The sequence below is a fragment of the Enhydra lutris genome, unplaced genomic scaffold (assembly GCF_002288905.1).
Source record: "Enhydra lutris kenyoni isolate GAN:26980312 unplaced genomic scaffold, ASM228890v2 scaffoldscaffold28, whole genome shotgun sequence".
NCBI classification, from domain to species: Eukaryota; Metazoa; Chordata; class Mammalia; order Carnivora; family Mustelidae; genus Enhydra; species Enhydra lutris.
This window is the reverse complement of record NW_019154112.1, coordinates 1,610,757-1,629,859: the sequence shown is the minus strand read 5'-3', so window position 1 is coordinate 1,629,859 and position 19,103 is coordinate 1,610,757. Positions and strand designations below refer to the sequence as shown.

General features: G+C 58.2%; 2 protein-coding genes across 6 annotated transcripts; both read left to right on the top strand.

The window, feature by feature from the left end:
- The first annotated feature begins 1,236 nt into the window (after positions 1-1,236).
- LOC111152313 (zinc finger and BTB domain containing 12) lies at positions 1,237-3,543 on the top strand. Its single transcript, XM_022510794.1, has 2 exons — positions 1,237-1,338; positions 1,845-3,543. Exon 2 carries the CDS (start codon positions 1,865-1,867, stop codon positions 3,242-3,244), a length of 1,380 nt encoding a protein of 459 aa, XP_022366502.1. The 5' UTR covers positions 1,237-1,338; positions 1,845-1,864; the 3' UTR covers positions 3,245-3,543.
- Positions 3,544-5,505: 1,962 nt separating this feature from the next.
- LOC111152229 (euchromatic histone lysine methyltransferase 2) lies at positions 5,506-18,644 on the top strand. 5 transcript variants are annotated; one of them, XM_022510644.1, is made up of 28 exons: positions 5,506-5,547; positions 6,194-6,260; positions 6,357-6,575; positions 6,672-6,925; positions 7,810-7,894; positions 7,999-8,039; positions 8,162-8,317; positions 9,661-9,801; positions 9,929-10,043; positions 10,213-10,314; positions 10,542-10,690; positions 10,785-10,928; positions 11,009-11,244; positions 11,323-11,505; positions 11,615-11,697; positions 12,007-12,113; positions 12,214-12,336; positions 12,455-12,556; positions 13,599-13,703; positions 13,824-13,978; positions 14,062-14,229; positions 14,671-14,815; positions 15,176-15,253; positions 15,510-15,625; positions 15,710-15,796; positions 17,405-17,483; positions 17,625-17,800; positions 18,139-18,635. In XM_022510644.1, the coding sequence occupies exons 1-28, from the start codon at positions 5,506-5,508 to the stop codon at positions 18,317-18,319; spliced, it is 3,639 nt and encodes a 1,212-aa protein (XP_022366352.1). In that variant the 3' UTR covers positions 18,320-18,635. The 5 variants fall into 5 exon arrangements, with proteins under 5 accessions (XP_022366352.1, XP_022366353.1, XP_022366350.1 ...); XM_022510645.1 differs by lacking the exon at positions 10,213-10,314; XM_022510642.1 differs by lacking the exon at positions 5,506-5,547 and having other exon boundaries at positions 5,981-6,260.
- The last annotated feature ends 459 nt before the right edge of the window (positions 18,645-19,103 follow it).

The window sequence follows — 19,103 nt, the reverse complement described above, 5'->3', positions numbered from 1 at the left end:
AAATGCTCTAGTCTCCTGGAGTATGTAACCAACCAGCCCAACCAATGGGAAGCAGGGCCTTTTTCACCTGGGTTTGGATGGGTGGGGAGGGGAGTGTGCAAGAAAGGGGCGGGGAGGGCAATCACCCTTTGCCCAACGTGCTAATAAATGGTGTTGGCAAAGCTGTGGAGACCTCAGGTTAGTTGGGAGTGACAGAGAAAGAGATAGTAGAGGTGCAGAGTTGAGGAGAGCTTTTATTTAGGGCGATGGATCTCTGACCTTGCCAGAGACAGCTGCAGTTGGAAAGATCAAAGATGGTAAAATGGTATTGATACAAATAATCGCATAATTAGAAGAATTAGTGCTAGGGCTAATTATACAGTAGGGGTGAAATGGGCAAGGTCACCGACAGTACACACAGTGGAGGACCTTTGCCTTGGCAAAAAGTAGGATCAGTTCTTAGAATGGAGGAGAAGGTCGGATGGGTGCGATGATACACTATTGTTAAGACAGAGGCAAGTGGAGGGCACTGGATTGTTACTGTAGGAAGTTAAAACTTCGTTTAGGCCAGGAGGACTTAAGTGGTCACTGGCTTCAGAAGAGTTGGAAAAAAGTCTTGAAATGTGGCCAGAGGGACTGTGCAACAGAGGATGCACGCGTGGGCAACTTCGACCTGAGCTCTGATAGCCGCGGGGCGGTCTGGGTCCCTGGGAGGGGCTGCAGCCCTGTCCCGCACCGCACAGCTGGGCCAGAGCCGCACCCGCCCTCAGAGCAGGTGGCAGCACGGTCGGCGGGAGCCTGGCAGGCATGGAGCGCAGGCGGGGGCGCGCACTGGGGGGCGCGGAGCGGAGGGCGCCGCGGGCCGCCGGGAACGGGGGGCGGGCCCGAGCAAGCGGGCCTCCGCGCGGCACTTGGCACGCACGCGCAGACGGGCCGCGGGGCCCGGAGGCACAGAGGAGGGGGAGTGAGAGAGGGGGGTGTGGAACGTATTTCCGCTCTGGCGGACAAATAATACTGGCCAAAGGGGAGGCCAGGCCGTCCGGCCCTTTAACCGTGTGGGGGGTGCTGGTGAAGAAAGGGGGGTCGGGAAAGGGGGAATCCTGCTCCTTTAATTCCCTCCCCTCTTCCTCCTCCCCGAGTTCTCGCCAGCGCCGAGGCGCGCGGGGCCTGGAACACACCGCACGAGCCGCCCCCGCCCCTCCTTCCTTACGCCCACGCGGAGCTGGCCCCGCGCGCGCGCCTCGTGCACCCCCGCGCCTGCGCGCTGCCCAGGCCCTGCCCGTGTTTGGGGGCGCTTCCGACCCCGGGGGGGGGTGGGGGAGATAGGGGGGGAAAAAACAGCGCGCGGAACCGGGCCAGGTGAGAGGCGCGTGCACTCAGGGTCGTGGGGCTGGGGGGCGTGCCACGGAGCTCTGAACGTGGGGGGGTGCGTGCACGAAGCGTGCAGGCGGCGGGGGGAGGACGTGAAATGCGCGTGCAAACGTGCATGGGGGGGCGGAGGAATGAAGCAGCGGGGAAAGGGGGCGGGGTGAGAAGAGGCTGCAGCCCGGGTCACCCCGGAGCCCAGAACCCCAGGCCTCTGCTCCCGGTTTCTCCTACCTTCCCCGTGGGCGCGCGGGCTCGCCCGGTCCTCGCGGGCGGTCGGGCTGGGGGGTGTGGACGCCGCTGCCCCGCCCCCGGGAACCACGCCTCCGTCCTCTCGGAGGGACAGCGCTTCCCCAGGGACTGGGGAAACTGAGGAAAAGGCCTGAAGACTGGGAGATCCGAAGCTGGGAGGCTGGGCAGAAATGGGGGCGAGGGGCCTGGAGCGTTGGCTTAGCAGAGCCAGAGACCTTTGTCTCTGACCAGGTTTCCTTCCCGACCAGGGTTGCCCACCCCCACCACAATGGCCTCTGGGGTGGAAGTCCTGCGCTTCCAGCTGCCCGGCCACGAGGCCGCTACCCTGCGGAATATGAACCAGCTCCGCGCAGAGGAGCGGTTTTGCGACGTGACCATTGTGGCCGACAGCCTCAAGTTCCGTGGCCACAAGGTCATCTTGGCCGCCTGCTCGCCTTTCCTGAGGGACCAGTTCCTGCTGAACCCCAGTTCTGAGCTGCAGGTTTCCCTGATGCATAGTGCGCGCATCGTGGCCGACCTGCTCCTCTCCTGTTACACGGGCGCTCTGGAATTCGCTGTCAGGGACATCGTCAACTACCTGACGGCTGCCTCCTACCTGCAGATGGAGCACGTGGTGGAGAAATGCAGGAACGCCCTCAGCCAGTTCATTGAGCCCAAAATAGGCCTCAAAGAGGACGGGGTCAGCGATGCCAGCCTTGTGAGCAGTGTCAGTGCCACCAAATCCCTCCTCCCTCCCGCCAGGACCCCAAAGCCAGCCCCCAAGCCCCCCCCCCCCCCCCCCCTACCCCCCCCCCTCCCACGGCCCGTGAAACTGGAGTTTCCTCTGGATGAGGACCTGGAGCTGAAGGCCGAGGAAGAAGATGAGGACGAGGACGAGGACGTGTCTGACATCTGCATCGTCAAGGTGGAATCGGCCCTGGAGGTGGCACACCGGCTCAAACCTCCCGGAGGTTTGGGAGGAGGTCTGAGCATCGGAGGCTCCGTGGGCGGCCACCTGGGAGAGCTGGCCCAGAGCAGCGTGCCCCCCAGCACTGTGGCCCCACCGCAGGGGGTCGTGAAAGCCTGCTATAGCCTGTCTGAGGACGCAGAAGGGGAGGGCTTGCTGTTGATCCCCGGAGGCCGGGCCAGCGTGGGGGCCACCTCGGGCCTGGTGGAGGCAGCAGCGGTGGCCATGGCTGCCCGGGGGGCGGGGGGCAGCCTGGGGGCAGGGGGCAGCCGGGGACCCCTGCCAGGGGGCTTTTCCAGTGGAAACCCCCTAAAGAACATCAAGTGCACCAAGTGCCCGGAAGTGTTCCAGGGCGTGGAGAAGCTGGTCTTCCACATGCGGGCGCAGCACTTCATCTTCATGTGCCCACGCTGCGGCAAGCAGTTCAACCACAGCAGCAACCTCAACCGCCACATGAACGTGCACCGCGGCGTCAAGTCGCACTCATGCGGCATCTGTGGCAAGTGCTTCACGCAGAAATCCACGCTGCACGACCACCTCAATCTCCACTCCGGAGCGAGGCCCTATCGCTGCTCCTACTGCGACGTGCGCTTCGCTCACAAGCCCGCCATTAGGCGGCACCTTAAGGAGCAACATGGCAAGACCACGGCGGAGAACGTGCTGGAGGCCAGCGTGGCCGAGATCAACGTCCTCATCCGCTAGCGGGGCAGTCTCAGAGGCCAGGAGGCGGGCGTCCCTGGGCTGAGTGGGAAGGGAGCTCCTAGCCCAGGAGAACAGGGCGGGTGGGAGGGTCGGGAACAGGCAGGTACGGTGGGGAACCTGAGCAGATACATCCTGAGGGAGGGGCTGAAGATTCCTTGGAGAGAAGACCCCTGCCTTTTCAGGGGGAAAAAAAAGTAATGGAGAGGGAGAGGATTCTTGAGAAGGCCAAGGGAATATGGGCTCCCAGAGAAAATTTTTCTTCTCTTAGAGGTGCATGGAAATGTGGAGGGAGGGAAAGGGTCTTATAGAATGAGAAGAAAAAAAGGAAAATGATTTATTCCTGGTTAAGGCTGCCCAGGGTGAGGTTCTGATATTTCTTGAGATGGGGGGGTGGGTGGGTGGGAGTTGGGAGGGAATTTGGCAGGAGGCAGCTTACATGCTCCTGCATAGCATAGATCCTTGGGAGAGGGAGTGGTGGGGGAAAGGATTATTGAATCCCAGAAAAGGAAGTGGGGAGACAGTTCTTGCATGCTGGGGGAATGGGACTGTGGGTAAAGGCTCACCGGAACTCTAGGGAGAACCATGTCAGGTGCCAGGTAAGAGAACTTGGGGGTGAGCATCCTGGGTAGATATGGAAAAGTGGGGGACAATAGCGAGAAGGATGAATAGTGGTGGGGGTGGGGGGTAGGGCACTTAGATGAGAGGATACAAGGAGGGCTGTTGGGTGGGAGGGAGAGGAGTAGAGACTTATACAGTATTTTTTAAGAAAAAACGTATTTTTTAGGATTTTTTCTGGAGTTTGGGGTTTTAGTTTTTCTGCTTTTGTTTTCCACAAAATAAATAATTAAAAAAAGAAACCCACACTCTTTCCTTTATACTCTGTCTGGCAACTGCATGTGTATGACTATCCCACTCTAGACAGTCTCTCCTTTATGCCATTTGTTCAATACTCAGCACAGCTCATGCAGGACCCATGCCTGAAGGAGACTTGACAAGAGCAGGGGATTGTGACAAGTGGGCTTCTCTGGCTGGGGACCCTCCCAGTTCTGCAACCTCAGCGTCTGGCAGGTATCTCATACTTATGTTCCATGATTGGTGGTGGTGGTAACACACAACTTCCCCCTCTATTACAAGAGTTTGGTATCAGCCCTGGGGATGAGCTATAAAGGTGATCATTATGCCCACCAAAATTGTAAGCAGGAGGCTATTTTTGGGCATTTATATTCTGAGGAAAGGTTTCATGTCCTCCGGAAAGCTTAAAAAAAAAAAAAAAGGCAAAAACACTATGTTTGGATTAGGGTATGGAGAAGACTACAAGTCCCACAAAGCTCTGAAATACTTCTTAACCAAAGAGAACTACAGTTCCCAGAAGGCCTTGAAATGGCCTCAGGTGCCCCATACCCCAACTAAGGGCTTCTATCAAATACTGCGTGTGAAATCATACAGGGTTTTCTCCAGACTTTGACCAGAATGTAATCCGCAAAGGGATGGTATCCTAAGTTATGCTATAAAGGTTGTATATCTTTGTGTAATATTATTCATACTTACACTGTTAACTGGGCTTATGCCCCACTTAGTTCCTGACTATGCTTGTGAGGTGTTTGGCACAAAGAAAAAAAAAAGATTAGTAGTGTCACTAGGCAGTAATAACTCTAGGGCCTCTGGGGGCTTACTTGGATCCCTAGTGCCTATGGTGACGTAACAGGTCTGGCATAAACAGAAGAGACTTTAGCCCTAGGTTTTCAAAAGAGGACGCCGATCTAGGAGACATGAAGCACCAAGATAGAAACAGTCAGGAGTAAAGGTGTCCTCCGCGCGTTCCCACTGACCCCTTCCTGCTCGTTAGTGAAGCCAGGCCAAAACTGAGCCTGATCCATCTGGCGACCCAGAAACCAGAAAGCACCCAGAGGAGGGAGAAACATAACACGGGCTAGACTGGAAAGACAGCCGCTGCCGAAAGCAGTGAGGGTCAGACGACCCTCCCTTCGTTACCTACAAACAGGCGGGGGATGGAGAAGCCACACCTGAACCCAGGCGTGCCTCACCTTCGGCTCCCCGCTGAGCTGACGCCAGGATTAGCAGGAATTCTCCCCTGCAGCCCCCCAGCTTAGGACAGCCACTACCATTTCCGAAGTGGCTCTCGAGGGGAAAATGGCCAGAAAGCGCGTAGTGGCTCCTTTAAGGCTCCTCCTAGCCCTCCCTCCCCCGCCCACGTGACCCGGGGCGGCCGCGCGCCGGCTCGGCCCCCCGCGCAAGCGGCGATGGCGGCGGCGGCGGGAGCTGCAGCGGCGGCGGCCGCCGAGGTGCGGAAGGGGAGGGGGAGAGGCGGGTGCATGCCCGCGCGCGCGCCCGGGGGAAGCGCGCGCCCGTGCAATGCTCCGGGGGTGCAACGGGGCCGGGGGGCCCGGACGGGACCTGCAGCAATCCGGAGGGCCAGCACCGGGGGCGGATGAGGGGACCAGGGGGTGGGAGGTGGGGGGAGTGGGCACGGAGGCACGCGTGCAGCCGCCGGCTGCCCCCGAGTGGGCGGCTGGCGCCGGGGCCCCAGGAGCACGCGCCAGGGGCACGAGGGGCCGTCCACCGGGCTGGGGGGCAGCGGGCGCTGGAGGGGTTGGTGCCCGGGGTCCCCGCGGCCTGGGGGACAAAGGGGGAGCGGCGCGTGCAGCCGGGAGGAGGGGGCGGGGCCGGGGCGCGGAGGCCCCGCCCCCTCCCCCTCCTCTTTTCTCGGCCCCTGAGATGCGGGGTCTACCGAGAGGGAGGGGGCTAATGCGGGCCCGGGGGAGGGGTCGTGCGGCCCCCCCGGGCAGCCGAGGCCGCGGAAGGGGGGGTCCTCATAGAGGAAGAGGTAGGCCCCGGAGCCTACTCTCTCTTCCCAGAGCCCAGGCGTCCTGGGCTCCCCAACTTCCGACTGGACTGACCAGCCCCCCTATACCTTGTGTCCCCTGCCAGGGGGAGGCCCCTGCTGAGATGGGGGCGCTGGTGCTGGAGAAGGAGCCTAGAGGAGCCACTGAGAGAGGTGAGTGCAGCGGAAACGGGCCCAGTTGGACCTTCACCTCCCCCAACACCGGATTCCCTGAGATCTTAACCCTAAACTTTTTATTTTCCCTTACAGTCCATGGCTCTTTGGGGGACACTCCTCGTAATGAGGAGACCCTGCCCAAGGCCAGCCCCAACTCCCTGGAGCCTGCTGGGCCCTCATCCCCAGCCTCTGTCACGGTCACCGTTGGCGATGAGGGGGCTGACACCCCTGTAGGAGCCGCACCACTCATTGGGGATGAACCTGAGAATCTGGAGGGAGATGGGGACCTCCATGGGGGCCGCATCCTGCTGGGTGAGAGGCTGGGGAGCCTGGAGGGCTGAGGTGGGGTATTCTCTGAACACTTTCACTCTTATCTTGCCTCTGCCTGCCTGCCTCTCTGTCTTCCAGGCCATGCCACAAAGTCATTCCCCTCTTCCCCCAGCAAGGGGGGCACCTGTCCCAGCCGGGCCAAGATGTCAATGACAGGGACTGGAAAATCACCCCCATCAGTCCAGAGTTTGGCTATGAGGCTGCTGAGTATGCCGGGGGCTCAGGGGGCAGCTACAGCAGGGCCCGAGCCCCCTGTGGCCACACCCAGCCCAGAGGGACAGCCCAAGGTCCACCGAGCCAGAAAAACCATGTCCAAACCAGGAAATGGGCAGGTGAGGATTTGCGGGGGAGAGGCGTGGGGGTGGGGAGACTAAAGTAGTCCACTATGAACCCCTTGTGGGCCTTTTTTTTTTTTTTTTTTTTTTTTAAACAGTTTAGCTGGAGACCTTTCTTCATCCATTCTTGGTTCCACATACTTACTTGGGGGCCACTGTGTGTCAAATTCTGGGCTGGGCTTAATCTGAACAGACAAGTTCCTATCTTCCTGGAGTTTACAATTCTTGGGGAGAGAATAGGAAAAAACAAAGGTTAGAGAGTTAATGATGTAGTTAACCTCGTAATTATTCTTATGATAATGACTGTCTAAGGAACTTCAAACTCTCTTTCTACCTTAAAGTGGGCCCCAAGGGAGCTTTTTCCTCCCTTTGAAACTGCCCCTGCTTCCTTTTTCAGAGGGTTTCTAAGGGTTTTGTTGTTTTTTTTTTTTTTTACTGTGAATCCCTACAGGGAAGGAGGTGAGGGAAAGGACAAAAGCCCCAGAATTTCAAAAGCTTTATAACAATGTTTCTGGGGCTCTGGTATCATTTTGTTTTGAATATGGTTTAGGCAGTTTTGGGCAAGGCGTGAACCTTTGTTTTCTCCTCTGTAAAATGGGTAAATAGGGCCTGCTTCTGCGTGCTTGAAGAGGTAAGTGTTAGGTGAGGATATGCTTGACACACTGCCTCTGAGGAGACCAGAGTTGTGATTGCCACATTCTGGTTTATTGGAGCTTCAGATGGCAATTTTGAGGGTGTGTCTCGCCCACCCCAGCCTCATCCAGGACTCCAGGCTAATCCAGAACTACTAAGTGTGTAGAACTTCTAAGGTAGTTAGTAGAACTACTAACTACCTTAGTAGTTAGGTAGAACTACTAAGTGTGTTCCCTCTTGGTCCCCAGCCCCCGGTCCCTGAGAAGCGGCCCCCTGAAGTACAGCATTTCCGCATGAGTGATGATGTACACTCGCTGGGGAAGATGACCTCAGGTCAGTCCCACCCCACCCCCACCCCCTGGCCACTGGATAAGACCTGTCCTGAGGGTTTAAGGACAGGCCTTAACTCCTTTCTCTCTCTCTCTCTTTTCTTCCAGAAGTGGCGAAAAGAAGGAAGCTGAACGCCGGAGGTGGCCTGGTGAGCCTGGAGAGGCAGAACACAAGGCCTCTCCACCAGGGTGGGGGCTGTATCTTGTACCCAGGGGAAATGGGGGTCGGGTACCAGGTACCAGCAGCTTCTGTTTTTCTGATCTTTCCTAGTCAGAGGAGTTGGGTTCTACGCGGGGTTCGGGAGAAGTGACCATGGAGAAAGGGGGCCCAGGGTCCCTAGAGGAGTGGGAGACAGTGGTGGGGGACGACTTCAGCCTCTACTACGACTCCTACTCTGTGGATGAGCGTGTGGACTCCGACAGCAAGGTGAGAAGGAGCTGGCCTTCCTCTAACTTGCTCCCGGTGTGTGCTCCATCCCAGCCCATCCCCTGCCACTCCCCAGGGTGGTAACCTCCATCCTGGACTTCGGGGTTTACCATCCCATTTTGTTGTTTGTTTGCTTATTCATTATTTTGCTCTTGGTTTTGTCTCACACGTGTTTGCTTATGCGGTATAATGCTGTTCTGCCTGACGTGCTTTCTATTTAACGTGACATCGGGAAATTTCAGATAGGCATAAAAGAATAAGGGCTGAGCTCTCACGAAGCCTCAGCCCACCCCAGCAGTTGTCAGCACACAGCAGCTCTTCACTCAACTCTTCCTCCCCCAGCCCGCCCATCTCCCGGACTGTTGTAAAGTAGCCATCACATCGTTTTATCTGGAAGTGTTTCCATATGTATCTCTAAACATGAGGCCTCTTCCTGAGTTTTAAGATCACCGCTTCACTGTATTCACAACCTCGAAAATGTCCCAGTGACTCCTTAAAACCATCATCTCGCTACCAGGTTTCACATCGCCTCTGTGGTTTCATAAATGGGATTTTGTCTGTCCAGATTCAAATGCGCTGCATCCACTAGTTTGATCGACATTTGCCTTAGGTCTGTCTTGATGCGTGGGTGCCCCTGGTTTTGAAAAAGAAGCTTTTCTTGCCGTTTACTTGTTGATAGAACCAGGTCACTTGTAATATAGAATTCCTCGCATTTAGGCATTCACTGATTGGGCAGGGACTATCATGTTCCTCTCTGCCTGGTATTTCTTATAAAGCAGATCTAGAAGCACTATTGGCTTTGGGTGGTTTTTTGTTTTTTGTTTTTTAAGTGGCAAGAAGATCTGAGAGCTGGTGTGCATGTTTTCCTATTGCATCACATCAGGAGTTATAGGACATCTCATCTTTTATTAGTCATATTTAAGATTGGTCGGTGGATTTATGGAATATCATCCTCATCCTCATTGTAAAGTTCCTCCTGAGCCTCTCATCTAGTGTCTTGAGCAGCCACGGGTAGTAGTCTTGCCTACGTGTGAAAACGTCATAGAGTATTAAACTATGTGCTTGTTTTCTGGTAATTTTTTTCCCTTAATATGTTGCCAAGATTCACACACATTGTGAGTGAGTTTTTCACAGCTAACATTCAGCACTCTTGCCTTCCCTGTCCATGCTCACCTCCTCCGGGGAGCCATCTGGGCTAATAGTAGTAGCCTCTTTGTTTTGCTTCATGTCTGAGTCTTGGGGGTTGGCTCTCTCCTGCCCTGCCTCTCTCCCAAGTTTCCTCCAAGAGGGGGCTGTGGCCTGGAGGTTGCTGTTTCCTCAGACCTGCCTTGCCTTCCTCCCAGTCTGAGGTTGAAGCTCTGGCTGAACAACTGAGTGAGGAAGAAGAAGAAGAGGAGGAGGAGGAGGAAGAGGAAGAAGAAGAGGAGGAAGAGGAAGAAGAAGAAGAAGAGGAAGACGAGGAGTCAGGCAATCAGTCCGACAGGGTAAGGGTGGGAGGCTAGCATCCCAAGGAGTGGGGGGCTGGGGGGCTGTGGGGCCCGAGATCTGAGTCCTCATGGGGTAGAGGTCATGGGCTGGGGGCCAGGCTCTCTAATTCTTACGCCATCCCAGAGTGGCTCCAGTGGCCGCCGCAAAGCCAAGAAGAAGTGGCGAAAGGACAGCCCATGGGTGAAGCCGTCCAGGAAACGGCGGAAGCGCGAGCCTCCCCGGGCCAAGGAGCCACGAGGTGAGGAGGCTCCTCTGCTTTTGGGTCCCCTCCTCCAGCCCCCTCCCGGCCCCCAGAGAGTGTGCACGAACACACGCTCACGCATGTGCTCACGCACGCACGCCCGCATGTACCCACGCGTCCAGGTACCTGTGAGCTCGCACTCTCACTCTCTCTGTCTCTATGTCAGGAGTGAATGGTGTGGGCTCCTCAGGCCCCAGTGAGTACATGGAGGTCCCTCTGGGGTCCCTGGAGCTGCCCAGCGAGGGGACCCTCTCCCCCAACCACGCTGGTAATTGCCAATTGCCGGGATGGCGAGCCACTAGGGGGCAGGCACCCTCTGGGCTGGAGGGATGGGGAGGAGGGGGACCCCACTGGAGCCCAGGTGTCTGTCCATGGCCAGGCTTTGGGAGTTCTAGAGCATGGAGGGAAAAACAGGGCGGAGGTGAGAGGCCCCAGCAGGGGTCCCTGTGGGTGACGTGATTGGCCTCCCTCAGCTCCCTTTTCCCTCTGTCCAAGGGGTATCCAATGACACGTCCTCACTGGAGACCGAGCGGGGCTTTGAGGAGTTACCGCTGTGCAGCTGCCGCATGGAGGCTCCCAAGATTGACCGTATCAGTGAGCGAGCTGGGCACAAGTGCATGGCCACAGAGAGTGTGGATGGAGAGGTGGGCCTGGGAGCTGCCAGGGGGCGTGGCGGTGGTGGGGACCCAGCCCCAGGCCCCAGCCTCATCCTCTCCCTGCCCATTCACACCGCCACAGCTGTCAGGCTGCAATGCCGCCATCCTCAAGCGGGAGACCATGAGGCCATCCAGCCGCGTGGCACTGATGGTGCTCTGTGAGACCCACCGTGCCCGCATGGTCAAGCACCACTGCTGCCCAGGCTGTGGCTACTTCTGTACAGCGGTGAGTGGCCAGAGGGGCAGGCCGGCTGCGTGCCCCACAGGGGAGGGCTGTCCCAGAGCCTGAGCGCCTTGTTTCCTCAGGGCACCTTCCTGGAGTGCCACCCCGACTTCCGTGTGGCCCACCGCTTCCATAAGGCCTGTGTGTCCCAGCTGAATGGCATGGTCTTCTGTCCCCACTGTGGGGAAGATGCATCTGAGGCCCAGGAGGTGACCATCCCCTGGGGGGATGGGGTGACCCCACCAGCTGGCACTGCAGCCCCTGCCCCCCCACCCCTGGCTCAGGATGCCCCCGGGAGAGCAGACACTTCCCAGCCCAGGTACTGGCCTCCCCTTTCCCAACTGTCTGTTCCCTGCCTGGCGCCACGGCCTGTAGACATCAGCTCCTTCTCCTGCAGTGCCCGGATGCGAGGGCATGGGGAGCCCCGGCGCCCACCCTGCGACCCTCTGGCTGACACCATCGACAGCTCGGGGCCCTCCCTGACCCTTCCCAACGGGGGCTGCCTGTCAGCTGTGGGGCTGCCCCCGGGGCCCGGCCGCGAGGCCCTGGAGAAGGCCCTGGTCATCCAGGAGTCTGAGAGGTGAATGCAGGGCTGTTCTCGGGCCGGGCGGCTGGGGCTGAAGGTGGGTCACAGGTACTGAGGGTGATGCTCCTTCTGAGGACCCTACCCCTGTCCCTCACCGTGGCAGGCGGAAGAAACTCCGCTTCCACCCCCGCCAGTTGTACCTGTCCGTGAAGCAGGGGGAGCTGCAGAAGGTGATCCTGATGCTGCGTGAGTATTCAGCTCTTGCGTTTGTTCTGCACACCTCGCTGGAGCAGCAGTTATGTACCAGACGCTGAGGGTCCCCGTCACTTAGCGTGCAGCGGAGACACACACACACACATAACCTGTGATGGTGGGGACAATGGTGACAGCGAGCACATAGGTGCTGGGGACAGTGCTGAGTGCGTACATGCGTTCACTCACGCCAGCCTTCCCAGTGGAAGCCGGGAGAGGTTGACTAGGACAAGGCCCCGCCCTCTGGCTCTCTCACTTACCGCTTGTCCCTCCCTCCTCCGGTGTGGCGGGCTCTCCCCACAGTGGACAACCTGGACCCCAACTTCCAGAGCGATCAGCAGAGCAAGCGCACGCCCCTGCACGCAGCCGCCCAGAAGGGCTCTGTGGAGATCTGCCACGTGCTGCTGCAGGTCAGCTCCCACCAGCCCTCTGCCTCTGGGACCCCGTCCTCGCACCCCTTCCCTCGCGCGGCCCCCCGGGGGCACCAGCCCACGTGCCCCCTCCTCGCAGGCGGGAGCCAACATCAATGCAGTGGACAAGCAGCAGCGGACGCCACTGATGGAGGCTGTGGTGAACAACCACCTGGAGGCGGCCCGCTACATGGTGCAGCGTGGCGGCTGCGTCTACAGCAAGGTGTGCAGAGCTGGCCCCACCCCCCCAGCCCCCAACCGCAACCCCACCTCCTGGGGCCTTGGGTCAGAGGGTGGGCCGCGGAGCTGGCAAGGCACTCACTGGCCGGCCTCTCCCTCAGGAGGAGGATGGCTCCACCTGCCTGCACCATGCAGCCAAAATTGGGAACTTGGAGATGGTCAGCCTGCTGCTCAGCACGGGACAGGTGGACGTCAACGCCCAGGTCAGCAGCCTGGCTGCCCCACCAGCCAGCCCCCTTCCTCGGGGTCCTGGGCTCAGCTTCAGGCTCCAGGCCCCGGGCCTCCTTTGAGCCTCCGCTGACTCTGGCCCTTTCCCTGAATCTCAGCCCTGTTCCAGTCTGTCTCCATCTCTTTCTCCCTCCTTGTTCGTATTTTTTCTTTACTTTTCTCTTTTTTGCTTCTTTTTATCAGTTTTCAGAACAAAGAGTTGCTGCCTTAATCTCTAGAAACACGCAGATATTCTTTATTACCTCTTAGTTTGTCATATTTTGGGTGTGTTTTGGCCTATTACAGTCATTCTTCAGTCTTTGATTTGTTTGTTGTTTGTCCAGGAGGAGCCCTTTGAATGAGGCTCCTGTGGCTTTTGCTACAACCCAGCAACTTCTGAGAGCATCTTTACCTTTTAGCACGTTTCCTGCCCCAGGCTGAATCTGCCATTTCTCTAAGAGACTCTGTTTCCTCTATTTATTTATTTTTTAATTTTATTTATTTATTTGACAGAGATCACAAGTAGTCAGAGAGGCAGGCAGAGGTGGGGGGGAGGCAGGCTCCCCCCTGAGCAGAGAGCCGGATGCGGGGCACGATTCCAGGACCCTGGGATCATGACCTGAGCTGAAGCAGAGGCTTTAACCCACTGAGCCACCCAGGCGCCCCTTAGAGACTCTGCTTCCTTTAAATGGAAAATATTTTTTAGAGACTACAGCCTGTGTGCTGTTGGGTCATCACATTCTAGGATTTTTGAGTGGAAAGACCTAGGAAATGTCTGTGTTTTAGAAAGAGAAAAATTACTCTACAACTTCGGACAATAGACACTGTTAGTCCCATCTTATAGACCCAGAGAGATGAAGAGACTTACCCAGGGTCCCGCAGCATGTGAGTGGTGGGGCTGAGATTCCTGCTCTCAGCCTAGCTCTGGAGCCTGTGCTCTAGACCTCACGCTGCTTTGGTAAACAGGGCTGAGTGCTGGGTGGACTCTGGGCAGGGGACAGTGGCCTCTCACCCTCCTCCCTCTCTCCCCGCCCACAGGACAGTGGGGGGTGGACACCCATCATCTGGGCCGCAGAGCACAAGCACATTGAGGTGATCCGCATGCTGCTGACCCGGGGCGCTGACGTCACGCTCACAGACAACGTGAGAGTTTGGCGGGGGTTAAGGGAGGTGGGGGCTGCCCTGGCCTGCCCTGAGTGAGGGGGAGGCTGGGTTCCAGGGCTCACGGCTTGGGCCCACCCCCCGCCCCTCCCACCTGCATAGGAAGAAAACATCTGCCTGCACTGGGCTTCCTTCACGGGCAGTGCGGCCATCGCCGAGGTCCTCCTCAATGCCCGCTGCGACCTCCACGCAGTCAACTACCACGGGGACACGCCCCTGCACATCGCGGCGCGGGAGAGCTACCATGACTGTGTGCTGTGAGCCCCCACCCACCCTGCACCCTGGCATCCCAGCGCAGGCTCCCAACCCTGGACCCCACAGGCTCCCCATCCCCTCCCAGGTTGTTCCTGTCACGCGGGGCGAACCCGGAGCTGCGGAACAAGGAGGGGGACACGGCGTGGGACCTGACTCCGGAGCGCTCCGATGTGTGGTTTGCCCTGCAGCTCAACCGCAAGCTTCGGCTGGGAGTGGGGAATCGGGCCATCCGCACTGAGAAGATTATATGCCGGTGAGCCTGGAGCCCTCTGCACCCGGGACAGCCTCTGCCCCGCCCCCAAGCTCTGCTGAACCCTCAGAACATCCCTTGGGCACCCCCGAACAGGCTCCACTGAATCCTCAGAGCCAGCCCCCAACAGGATGCCAGAGACAGTAAATGAGAATAGAGCTAAATGAGGGTTTCAGAGGAGCTGTGCATGTTTAGTGTTAAGAGGGTACAGTGCAGCAGTGGGGACATACCTGTAGTAGAAAACTATTCCTCAGTTATCTGAAGTCCGGTTTTCATTGGTTGTCCCACAGTTTATTTGTCAGTCTTCCTCCCCCTGCCCCGACAAACTCCCAGAAACACCCCCTTCCCTCCCACGGCCCCAGGAACCTCTCAGGCCTCTCCTTGCACCTGGTGGACCCCGCACCCCCTCCTCTAGCGCCCCCAGCCCCATCTCCCTTCTGTCAGGGATGTGGCTCGGGGCTATGAGAACGTGCCTATCCCCTGTGTCAACGGCGTGGACGGGGAACCCTGCCCTGAAGATTACAAGTACATCTCAGAGAACTGCGAGACATCCACCATGAACATCGACCGGAACATCACCCATTTGCAAGTGAGTGGGGGGCCCTGCACCCGCCCCCCTGCCCAGAGGGACATCCAGAGCAGCCAGGGCCAGTCGGGCAAGTCGTGGATGAACAAAGGAGCCAGGCTGAAAGGGAACTTGGTGTGGGCCTGCATCCATCTGGCAAAAGGGTGCTTTCTTTAGGACACGTGAAGGTATATGGGCTTACAGTAGCCCTGGGACACCCTTGTCAGCAACACCTTGATTCCCCCTCACCCTGGGACCATCAGCACCCACTGTCCCGAAGTAACAACCTCAGGAAGCACAGTGGTGGGGGATCAGGGAGCACTGGCTGCTGAGGGGACAAGGCTCCTTCTGAGGGTCGAGCTCATCCCCTGCCTCCTGCCCCAGCACTGCACCTGTGTGGACGACTGCTCCAGCTCCAACTGCCTGTGCGGGCAGCTCAGCATCCGCTGCTGGTATGACAAGGTGCGTGCACTCCACCTGCTCTCCGCCGCCAGTCCCTCCCTCGTGAACAGGAGGGCAGGGCAGGGGTTCGGGGGGGCGCTGCCAGGATGGAGCTGGGCCCATGCCCAGCTACGTGCCAACCAAGGGTGTGGTGTAGGTCCTAGTCTCTGAGTTTGGCACGTGTGGCCTCCCCCAGCCCGTCCTCCCCGTCTGTGGGGTCGGGAGCCGTAGTGGGCACCACATGGAAACTACTTGTCCTTCCCTCCCTCGACCCCAGGACGGGCGGCTGCTCCAGGAATTTAATAAGATCGAGCCCCCACTGATTTTCGAGTGTAACCAGGCGTGCTCCTGCTGGAGAAACTGCAAGAACCGGGTGGTACAGAGTGGCATCAAGTGAGGCCCGCCCTTGCAGCCCGCCCTCAGCCCCCCACACCCCACATCCCCCCACCTGATGCCAGCCTCTCTCCCATCCCCCAGAGTGCGACTGCAGCTCTACCGGACAGCCAAGATGGGCTGGGGGGTCCGCGCCCTGCAGACCATCCCCCAGGGGACCTTCATCTGCGAGTGAGTAGGGGTCGGGGTAGATGCCCAGCTGCAGCTGCCTCCCGGGTCTCCCTCCGCTCTCCTCCCTGACAGGTCCTGCCCCTTTTCACTGCCCCTCCCTGGCCAGACTGCACCTGCCCCTAGCCTGTCCAGACTGCAGAGCCTCCTTTCACCACCACCATATCACCCCTCCCCTGCCTTTCCAAGCTGGGAGACGGACCTGGTTTAAGCTGTACTCTGCTGTGCGTGTCCGTGGCCGAGTTCTTAACCTCTTTGAGCCTCATTTCTCTTGTCTGCAAAATTGAGGTGGTAATGCGACCTTTCCATCCACCTCCACTTTCTTTTCCAACCTCTGTTACCCCCTGTCCGGCTCCTCCCCCATGGCTGGCAGACTTCTAGGCCTCCTTTGACCCCATTTCCCATTTAAGGGACCATCCATTTTCTCTTACTTTTTTTTTTTTTTTTTTTTTGATTTTATTTATTTGAGAGAGAGAACAAGTGGGGTGGGGGCAGGGGGAGAAGCAGGCTCCCCACTGAGCAGGGAGCCCGATGTAGGACTCAATCCCAGGACCCTGGGATCATGACCCGAGCCGAAGGCAGACACTTAACAAGCCACCCTGGCGCCCCCATTTCCTCTTTACTGGGTCATCTTTCAACTTTGTGGAGATGGCTGCTTCCTCCTGGACCTCGAGTTCCCCACCATTGGCTCACTGCTCATCCCTGCCGGAATCAGCCTCGGCCCTCACCCTCCTGCTGACGCTGCCTCTCGACAGACCTCCCCTCACCCCGTGTCTTGATCCTCTTTCTGGCGTCTGGCACCCCGCCTTGCTCTGGCTTCCATGATGCTGTCCTCACCTCGGACCCGTCCATCCTTCCTCTTCACCAACTTCTCTTCCTCTGCTTTCTAAATGTGGCTGTCCTTGTCGATAGCTCCTTCCCAGAGTCCATCACGGCCCCTGTGGCTCCACCCTTTCCTGCAGCCCTGCCGTCAATCCTGTCCTACAGCCTGGCTTCGCCCCCACATGCTGGGTGCTTCACACCCATGTGCTAGGTGACCCCCAGTGCACACACCTCCCAGGCACTAAACCCACATGGATTCCCCCCCACAAAAAACCAGCTGCCTACACATTCTGGTCCTCTTAACCATAGGGGCTTACCATCTCCCTGCTCACTGTCTCTTCCTCCTGCACAGCTTAGGCCTTTCCCTTTACCTTCCCCATGGCTGCTTCTCTAGCTCATCTCCAGCCCACTAGCCCCCAGCTTCCCCCACATGTCCTGGTCCTGCCTGTTGTTCTAGGTATCCAGCAGAGACCCCAGCTGGCAGGGGGAGGCCCTGTGAGTCCTCTCCCACGCTGGTGTCCCCTGTTCTTCCTCCTGCTCTTCGCTCCAGGGGGGAGCTACCCACCTCCCCCATCCCATGATGTCTGATGTCTGCTGTCCTCCATGCCCACTCTGCCCTGGCTGCCCACCCGCCCCAGCCATGTTGATCTGTGGGATCCATGGACACAGACCAGGGCAGTTGAGAGATCATGGAAGAGGATTCCGTGGGGTTGTGAGGAGGGACAGGGCCTGGAGCTGGCTCCCAGTAACCCCCACTCACCTTCAGAACCACCACCTCCTGCCTCACAGGTATGTCGGGGAGCTGATCTCTGATGCCGAGGCTGATGTGAGAGAGGATGATTCTTACCTCTTCGACTTAGACAATAAGGTGGGCAGGAGACCCCTCTGTGCCTTACAGTCAGTCAGCAGATGGGAATGTGGGGAGGAGGGACTGGGGGGTTTGTTGGGGTGGGGGTGGGCCAGGCAAGCACGGTAGTAGACGACTTGAAGGGTGCCGCCCTCCCCTCAGGATGGAGAGGTGTACTGCATCGATGCCCGTTACTATGGCAACATCAGCCGCTTCATCAACCACCTGTGTGACCCCAACATCATCCCTGTCCGGGTCTTCATGCTGCACCAAGACCTCCGCTTTCCACGCATTGCCTTCTTCAGTTCCCGAGACATCCGGACTGGGGAGGAGCTGGGGTGAGGTGTCTCCAGTGTGTGGCTGGGGTGTGGGACATGCAGTGAGCCCAGGACCAGACACCAAAGGCTGGAGAGTGCCTAGTGTCCAGGCAAGGAGTAGAGCCAAGGCTCTCAAGACAGTGTAAATGGAGTCCTGAGCCTCCCAGATTTTGATTCAGTAGATTTGGGGTGGAGCCCAAGATTCTGCACGTCTGACAAGTCCGCAGGCAGGGCCTGTGTTGCGGCTCTGTGCACACAGAAGGGCTAGGAGCCTGTCAGGAGAAGATGGGGGTGGGTGCTTTGGGGCAGGCCTGGGCCACTGGCTCAGGATCCCATAGCCTCTTGTGCTCCTCTGACAGGTTTGACTATGGTGACCGCTTCTGGGACATCAAAAGCAAATACTTCACTTGTCAGTGTGGCTCTGAGAAATGCAAGCACTCAGCCGAGGCCATCGCCCTGGAACAGAGCCGCCTGGCGCGCCTAGACCCCCACCCCGAGCTGCTGCCTGAGCTCAGCTCCCTGCCCCCCGTCAATCCCTGACAGCGGACCACACGTGCACCCCGCCCCTGGATGGCCACCAGCTCAGCAGCCCCTTCTGCCACTTGCTGCTCACAGCCCACATCTTGGGGTGCTGCCGTCTTCTCTCCCTGCCCCTTTCACACATTCCTTGGCCAGAGACCCCAGCCAGGCCCTGGAGGTCTGACAGCCCCTCTCTCCCAGAGCTGGTTCCTCCCTGGGAGGGTAACTTCAGGGCTGGCCACTCCCTGTTCCCCATCCTCAGCTGAAGTTTGATGAATTGAAATTGGGCCTCTATGCCAGCTGGTTTCCTTTGTTCTCAATAAATACTGGGTTTGGTAATAAACTGTCTTGATGGTTGTTAGGGGGCTGGGGGGTCTGGTCAAGGAGGAAGCACACGTGGCTAGAGGGAATGTGGGTCCAAGGGAACGAGCAGGATGGGAAGCCGGCCAGACAGGTGTGGCTGGTGTGGACGGCTCCCCGAGGGGAGGGGAGGGGGGGTTGTGGGGAGACCACTGTGGACAGAGTCCAGCAAAGGGCTAAAAGACAAATCTCAACACTTAATCCGGCAGGAGAGTATAGGTGTGAGTCAACTGCAGCTGAAGTAATTTGCAAAAACATGAAGGATTTTCTTTTTTTTTTTTTTAAAGATTTTATTTATTTATTTGACAGAGAGAGATCACAAGCAGGCAGAGAGGCAGGCAGAGAGAGAGGAGGAAGCAGGCTCCCTGCCGAGCAGAGAGCCTGATGCGGGGCTCGATCCCAGGACCCTGAGATCACGACCCGAGCCGAAGGCAGCGGCTCAACC

Coding starts and splice junctions, on each gene's coding strand:
- LOC111152229 (XM_022510642.1), top strand. CDS start 5,981: ATGCGGGGTCTACCGAGAGGGAGGGGGCTAATGCGGGCCCGGGGGAGG. Junction 10,691..10,784: donor CAGAGAGTGTGGATGGAGAG/GTGGGCCTGGGA, acceptor ACACCGCCACAG/CTGTCAGGCTGCAATGCCGC. Junction 17,801..18,138: donor CGGACTGGGGAGGAGCTGGG/GTGAGGTGTCTC, acceptor CTCCTCTGACAG/GTTTGACTATGGTGACCGCT.
- LOC111152313 (XM_022510794.1), top strand. CDS start 1,865: ATGGCCTCTGGGGTGGAAGTCCTGCGCTTCCAGCTGCCCGGCCACGAG.